Genomic DNA, 7,659 nt, shown 5'->3' with positions numbered 1-7,659 from the left:
CTTCTGCTTCTTCGACTCTCGGCATGCCAATTGCCATGCATGTACATCCCTAGAGTATTATAAAGATAAAGATAAGAAACGGCTCTATCATTTTCACATGATGTTTTTATACTTCCAATAGATAACCACTACTCTGACGAATTCTCGAGGGATCAAAAGTCGTAGTAGTTAAATTTGTCTTCAATGACAAAACAAAGGAGGACCCACCTCGACACGGCGCTCCGTGGCTGGTTTTGGAACACGAAACCAAGCTCACTGCACCAATTGCCATCGGATTAATTATAATTATAATACTCGACTAGTCAGCCAGTAGAACGCGCTAAAACGTGTAGTTCTTTCCTATAGAACCCCCCGACCCTGCCTGGTCTTCTCACCATCCATCGTCCAAAACCGTCCCATTTCCCCCTCTTCCTGCTGCCGCATCCTCAGAAACGCAATGGGGACTCGGCAGCGGGTCCTCGCGCCATGGGCGGTGCTGCTGCTCGCGCTGCGTCTCGCCGGTGCCTCCCATGTCATCCACCGGAGCCTGGAGGCCGAGGCGGCACCGCCATCGGTGCCGGCCTCCATTGTCAGCCCCCTGCTCAGGACGGGGTACCATTTCCAGCCGCCAATGAACTGGATCAACGGTACGCTAGCTACTTCTCTTGAAGTTGGAATGAATTAATGGTTCTTGTGCTGTTTTCGTTTTCATGCCGCTCGCTGCAGAAGCGTTGTTCTAACATGGTGTTTGTTTTCTGTGTCCCTGTCCGTGTTGGCGGTTCTGATTGCTGGGACGGCGGAACTCATCGGCTGCAGACCCCAACGGTACGCCTTTTACCCAGCCCGTTTCTTGCAGTTATCTTATTCTTATCCCTGTGTTGTGCTGCCTGCTACTAGATCTATATAATGTCTGCAAGTATCATGAACAGCTGTACTCGTTACTTAATCGTGGGAGGATGAAATGGCGCATTTTTAAGTGCTGATCTATCTAGTAGTAGCAAAGGACATTTTAACATCCAAAAACATGCGCATGCCCCTTGTGCCCCGCAGACTCCACATGAGGAGGCAGCTCGTAGGGATGTCCTTTTCCTGTGGTATATGGTTTTTACACATGTGTAGTATATGGTTTTTAGCGTATACGAATCATCAACATCAAGTGGCGTAAAAGCCGGTCAGTGCAAGTACACGATAGAATCTGACTTCATATGTTATATAGTATAGAGCAACTGTAAATAAAGAAATAAAAAAAAATCTACTAGCGAAGGTTAGATTTCTTCAATCAATAGAAAAAGAATACTAATCCTAGTTGACATAGAATTTGGCAACTCTAAGTGCAGCTCCGATGTACTACAAGGGATGGTATCACTTGTTCTACCAGTACAACCCCAAGGGCGCGGTATGGGGCAACATCGTGTGGGCACACTCCGTGTCGCGCGACCTCATCAACTGGATCGCGCTGGAGCCCGCCATCTACCCGAGCATCCCCTCCGACCAGTACGGCTGCTGGTCGGGCTCGGCGACGATGCTGAAAGACGGCACGCCGGCGATCCTGTACACGGGGATCAACCGCCCCGACATCAACTACCAGGTGCAGGTGCTGGCGTTCCCGAAGAACGCGTCGGACCCGCTGCTCCGGGAGTGGGAGAAGCCCGCGGCGTACAACCCGGTGGCGGCGCCGGCGGGCGGCATCAACGCGACGCAGTTCCGCGACCCGACCACGGCGTGGTACGCGGCGCACGACGGGCACTGGCGGATGCTGGTGGGCAGCGTGCGGGACGCCCGGGGCATGGCGCTCGTGTACCGGAGCCGGGACTTCAGGACGTGGAGGAAGGCGAAGCACCCGCTGCACTCGGCGCTAACGGGGATGTGGGAGTGCCCGGACTTCTTCCCCGTGTCCGGGCCAGCGCTCCGGGACGGGCTCGACACCTCCGACGCCGGCGCCAAGTACGTGCTGAAGGCCAGCCTGGACCTCACACGGTATGACTACTACACCATCGGGTCGTATGATAAGAGGAAGGACCGGTACTACCCGGATAACCCGAACAGTGACTACCACCGGCTGCGATACGACTACGGCAACTTCTACGCGTCCAAGACGTTCTATGATCCGGCGAAGCGGCGGCGGGTGCTGCTGGGGTGGGCCAACGAGTCGGACAGCGTGCCGGACGACAAGGCCAAGGGCTGGGCCGGCATCCATGTACGTCCTCTTTACTACTGCCTGTTGCTGCTGCTAGCTACGCCATCACTCCGATCCATCAGTGAGAGAGAGAGAGCGAGCTGCTATCAGCCCGCACGCATGCGCCTACTCCTGCTCCTTGGCTAGCTAGAAATTTCAAAGCGTTGAATCGTTTGACTGCTTGTGGGTGCTCGTGACAGGCGATCCCAAGGAAGATCTGGCTCGACCCCACCGGGAAGCAGCTGCTGCAGTGGCCCATCGAGGAGGCTGAGAAGCTCAGAGGGAAGCCCGTCAGTGTGGGCGCCAAGCTGGTTAAGCCCGGCGAACACTTTGAGGTCACAGGCATCGCGACTTACCAGGTTGGTTGGTCAGTTTTACTGCTACTTTCGATCGATGATAAACTGTTTTTGAAATTGAAAATTTCATTCGTGTCAATTAGTGAATATGTTATCCACTAGCTAGCTAGTGGCGGCAAGGGTAACATGCATGTGCGCGCGCGCGCAGCAGCAGCTTATCACGGGCGCACACTACGCACCGCGAAGAACAACAAACAACTGGTGCTAGCTAGTACTTGTCAATCTTCGCAACTCGTGGGAAGTATATACTAGTAGTAGCACTGTACGTTGCAGTCAAGGGCCCCACGTGCAGAGTATCTGTCTAGTCCAGCCAAGATCCGATGGTCCATACATATATTTGTCTTGTCGGCGATCACCCCTACGTAGGTTACACGAGCCCACTCCTACGCTTGTCTTGCTCTGCCACTTGCAAACACCGGAATACGACGGGTCTCCTCGCCGTCGCCGATCTTTCACGGTTTCACCTCCTTCTCTGCTGGTTTACGTACACACCTAGCCTGCAACACTTGTTTCAGTTTCAAGTTTGAACAATCTTCTGTCACACACACACACACACACACATACCTGTCGCGTAACAAATCACCAACCAGACAGCAGACAGGACATGAGCAGAAGAATCTTCCAACGCACACGCCTGTTATTTTCCAAGACAAGTTAATCTTCCAGTCCACATATTAATTGATGCCACGTACGTGTGACCACTGATTACATTGACTGACAAAGCCAATCTCCTAAGTACTTTCTGAAATGTTTTGTTCTTCCGGCGGAGAGTGAAGCTGAAAGACGCTACTCCTATATGTTGACCCATCGATCGTCGATCTTGTGATGGCAGGCTGATGTTGAGGTGACCTTCGAGATCTCGAGCTTGGAGAAGGCAGAGCCCTTCGACCCGGCGTACGACGACGACGCGCAGAAGCTGTGCGGCGTCAAGGGCGCGGATGTCAAGGGCGGGGTGGGGCCCTTCGGCCTGTGGGTGCTGGCTTCTGCCGACCTGCAGGAGAAGACGGCCGTCTTCTTCAGAGTCTTCAAGGACGGATACGGCAAGCCCAAGGTGCTCATGTGCACCGACCCCACCAAGTATGGCCCACCTACTACCTACATCCTTCCCCCTTCTTGCATCACAACAGCCACATTGCACATGTGCATGCACATAGAGGGGGTACATGTATGCCCCCGCTATGTGGACGCATACGCTTCTTCAGATTACAATGTTTACACAAAACTAAATAGATGCCTTGTGTTTTCTCCCTTCTTGTGTTGAGCAGGTCATCTCTTAGTCCAGATCTGTACAAGCCGACCTTCGCGGGCTTCGTCGACACCGACGACATTTCAAGCGGGAAGATTGCTCTTAGAAGCTTGGTACGTACAGACGTCTCTGAAGCAAATGTCATGCACAATTGTTGACTACTGCTGTTAATAAGCAATTGGATTACGACTTATCACTTGACTGATCCTTATATTATCTTGTTGCTGTTTGTTGTTTTCTTGTGCGACATGGCATCTATATACAGATCGATCGGTCCGTGGTGGAGAGCTTCGGCGCGGGAGGCAAGACGTGCATCCTGTCACGGGTCTACCCGTCCATCGCCGTTGGAAAGGATGCTCACCTCTACGTTTTCAACAACGGTGAGGTGGACATCAAAGTGTCAAGCCTGACTGCCTGGGAGATGAAGAAACCGCTCATGAACGGCGCCTAGAAGCGTACGTGGATGACTTTATTCGTTTCTCTTCAACGACCGTACCTTTGCTGCCAGAAATACTATTGATTATTGATTGTTGAGGTCCTTCAGTTTTCGCCCTTCATCATCTACACAAGTGACGACTAGTAGTTTGAGTTGTTTTACTTCCATTGGCTGGATGATTCTTCTTCTTATGTGCACGCACACAAATGGGAGTATATGCTTAGCTGTCCGGCAAAGAGAAATTGATTACGCTTCTTCTTGTATTGTACAATAATATGAGATGAATAAAAGGCTGCTAATTTTACAGTGTCAAGTAACAAGAGCTCCTCCTCTCTCTTCTTCCAGATTATATCTCCTCCTCTCTCTTCTTCCAGATTATATATATTTCGAAACTTTTAAGTGGTAGAGCTCATTTTGCCTCTGATTCTCTATGTAATGGGATTCTCTAAGAAAAATGATCATGTGACTGAAAATGGTTATCTAAGATAAATTATGTATATGAAGTGATTAGGTGCGAAAGTGAATCGGGAGAGAGCCTACTTTTTTCAACCCACGGTGTCCTAATTAGTTCATCACTATAACAAAACAGCACAAAGAAGGCACACCCAATTTAGTGACACGAAAACGTAAAACTAGTCTATGATTTTAAGAGTTTCTATGATGCATTAATTTTAGATAACCACTTGACGGAATTCACATATATTTCTGCAAAAAAAACACCGGTTGGCAGACACTAGTATTGTAACACTCTCTCGGTGTTACACTGTAAATCGTTTACTAAAACACTGCATGAGCATCATATTTATGTGTTAATATATGTAATATAGGGTGTAGAACAATTTATATAACTTAAAACGACCAACAAAAATGCATAACGAAAGGTTGTTCATGACGTATGAGATTACCAAGTAAGGATGTTCATGAATCTTTATTGAACGAAAACACTATAGAACGTATATACGGAACTTTAATAAAGTTAGAAGTACAAACATTGTAGATGACGATGAAATACCTGCGGTCGAAAAATAAATTCACTAGCTAACATACCTAATAGCTTGGAAATCGAATTTGACGCGAATCCGATCAAGACTTAGTCGATTTCGTAAGTCTAAAAAAATTGTTTGACAAAGCCATGTTTGGCAATTTTTGTAGAGTAATTGGGTTATGGAGTGTGTGGTTTTATGGCTGGTTTTAGTAGCCTAACATGACCTCTCAAGTATAGCATAGGTGGTTTGGCGATTGGATCAACGATTTAGGTTTTTAGAATGCTTTAAAAGTCATGCACAACACGTCCTCGGGCTAGTTCGCAGGCCGTGCGTGGTCACCACGTGCGGTCTCGGCGCCACCATGTCGGCTTTGCCCGCGATGGCCGGCTGAAGCCACCCTGGTTTGGCTGCGGCCTGGCGGAGCTGGCCGTTGTGCATGCCACTGGCCGCCTATCGTCCAGCCACTGGCTGTTGCCACCTTGTGCACCTGTCCGCCGTCGGCCGCGTCCCGCCGAGGCGGCACAGCGCCTCGCTGCCGGGCCTCTGCCATTCATGTCGCGTCGCCACTGCTGTGGGCCACAGTCGCGCTTGCTGGTTCGCTCGCGTGCCCCCACGCCGCTTGCGTCGCATCGCCTCTGCCGCTGCTGCGCACGCCTGCTGCACCGACACATGGCCGTGTCATCGTCGGCTTGCCAATTAAGGCGCTGCGGCCGCACAAGCCATGCCGAACTCGTACGCGCACGTGTAGTCGATCTCTGTTTGCCCTTGTCCTCTTCTATTGAGTGGCAAGCGCCACGATGCGCTCCCCAGCCACCTCCGCCTTAAATGGCGTCGCGCTGGCATCACCGAGCCGCGCCAAGGCCAGCTCACAGCGCCCGATCTAATCCAAGTAATTGCGCACGCCAGAGGCTTGAAAAGGTACCTAGCTATGCGCCAAGCCCGCCTTACTGCTGCAACCGTACCGTGCCGAGCCTCAATTTGAAGTTTCCCTGCTGTCGGCCATCTTAAGACCGAATGGCGATGCCCACTAAATTAGCCTCGCACCGTCCACCTCCATCCAATTCCGTGGTAAAGTGTCTTCGTCTTGATCCCCTCCACCCTCTGCACACCCCACTTGAACCACCGCTGCTTTCCCGGCGACGCTGACACGGTCACGCCACCGTAGTCCATCGCGGAGCTTGCCGTGTGCGCGTGGCCGGATGCACCCGGTCCATCCCCAGCCTAACCAGCACCACAGCAACTACTAGGGTATGATAGTGGTGCTTTAAAGTTAGCTAGCTTTCCCCGCGGGGTCTTATGGTGGCCGGCATGGTCGCGCGCCGTGGCCGCCGCTTCCGCGAGCTCCGCCGCCCCTGTAAACCCTACCAGGGTGACCACTAGTGTCGTCGCTGGTGCGCACTGGGGTGGCCCGAGGACCTGGTCGTCGTGAAGATGGATTGTTCTGAGGGCCAGTTTGCTTAAGTCCAGACTGTAGGAATAGGCCGCATAGTAGTTAGGGGAATAGCAGTTAGATCGGGGGTGTTTTTGCACAAGTGACCGACGCGCCCGGGCCTCCCCGTTGCGGGCCGTTGCCGCGTGGTTGGGTCGCGTTGTGCGTCCGTGGGCTGAGCCGCGATGGGCTGTTTCGCCCTTTTCTTTTCTAATGAATTAGTTAATGCTTTTCTAATGTAAATTGTGAACTAATCTTTGATAAATAATATAAAATTATGTAAGTGTCCTAAAATTGTGAAGTAAATTTTGTTAGGTTTCTAAATTCATGATCTATCTTTTAGTGTATTTAGTTCATACAGTTATGTGGTATCCTTAGGGTTAATGTATTTGTTTTAAAATGCTTGTTGTTATTATGATTATTTAGAGAATGAATTTTGGTGATGAAATGGTAGAAGTGCTAGCTCTAAAAATTTTACAGTAGACTCATAACATTATTATGTACTCACTGTAATTTTTATAGCCTTGGAATATATTGAAAAATATGGTAACTAAGTATTCCTTGTTGTAGTATATATATTAAATCGATAATAAGAATAAGGATGTCTTTAGTTGCTAAGATAATACATGCAATGTTTCATACCTGTTTAGTGGTAATAAGAGCTAACTTAGCGGCTTAGTCGATAGAGCTAGCTTAGTAGCTTGATAGATGTATTCTTATTTTAAGAGTTGCTGTTGCCGTATTATTAAGTGTTGCATCATCATTTCATGCATGTAGATAACGAGTTGGTAGAGTTTGTGCCTGCGGTCGAGCAGAAGTATGAGGAGATCATCGAGGAGTACGAGGAGAAGATTCTTGTATAGGAGGGAGCCCCGGAGCCATCAGTTGCTGACTTTACTGACACCCTGCCTACCCAAGGTAAGCCACGGTGCATAATCCTTATTTTGAATGATCACTATATATATATATGTGTGTGTGTGTGTATGTATGTGTGCGCGCACGCGCGTGTGATATGCATTTACGTTACAGACATTTTATAGAAACTGCATGC

At 49.7% G+C, this 7,659-nt stretch overlaps 1 protein-coding gene across 1 annotated transcript; it reads left to right on the top strand.

The window, feature by feature from the left end:
* The first annotated feature begins 325 nt into the window (after positions 1-325).
* LOC136477337 (beta-fructofuranosidase, cell wall isozyme-like) lies at positions 326-4,513 on the top strand. The gene is made up of 7 exons (XM_066475461.1): positions 326-626; positions 796-804; positions 1,317-2,176; positions 2,356-2,514; positions 3,344-3,588; positions 3,777-3,870; positions 4,023-4,513. The coding sequence occupies exons 1-7, from the start codon at positions 437-439 to the stop codon at positions 4,206-4,208; spliced, it is 1,743 nt and encodes a 580-aa protein (XP_066331558.1). The 5' UTR covers positions 326-436; the 3' UTR covers positions 4,209-4,513.
* Positions 4,514-7,659: the final 3,146 nt, after the last annotated feature.

This window comes from Miscanthus floridulus, chromosome 8 (assembly GCF_019320115.1).
Source record: "Miscanthus floridulus cultivar M001 chromosome 8, ASM1932011v1, whole genome shotgun sequence".
Taxonomy (NCBI): Eukaryota; Viridiplantae; Streptophyta; class Magnoliopsida; order Poales; family Poaceae; genus Miscanthus; species Miscanthus floridulus.
The sequence above is the reverse complement of the archived record's forward strand: the minus strand, read 5'-3'. Positions and strand labels throughout refer to the sequence as shown.

Excerpts from the sequence above, each read along its gene's own strand:
- LOC136477337 (XM_066475461.1), top strand. The coding sequence starts at position 437 with ATGGGGACTCGGCAGCGGGTCCTCGCGCCATGGGCGGTGCTGCTGCTC. Across the intron at positions 2,515-3,343 it reads CAGGCATCGCGACTTACCAG|GCTGATGTTGAGGTGACCTT; the intron begins GTTGGTTGGTCA and ends TTGTGATGGCAG. Across the intron at positions 3,589-3,776 it reads ATGTGCACCGACCCCACCAA|GTCATCTCTTAGTCCAGATC; the intron begins GTATGGCCCACC and ends TGTGTTGAGCAG.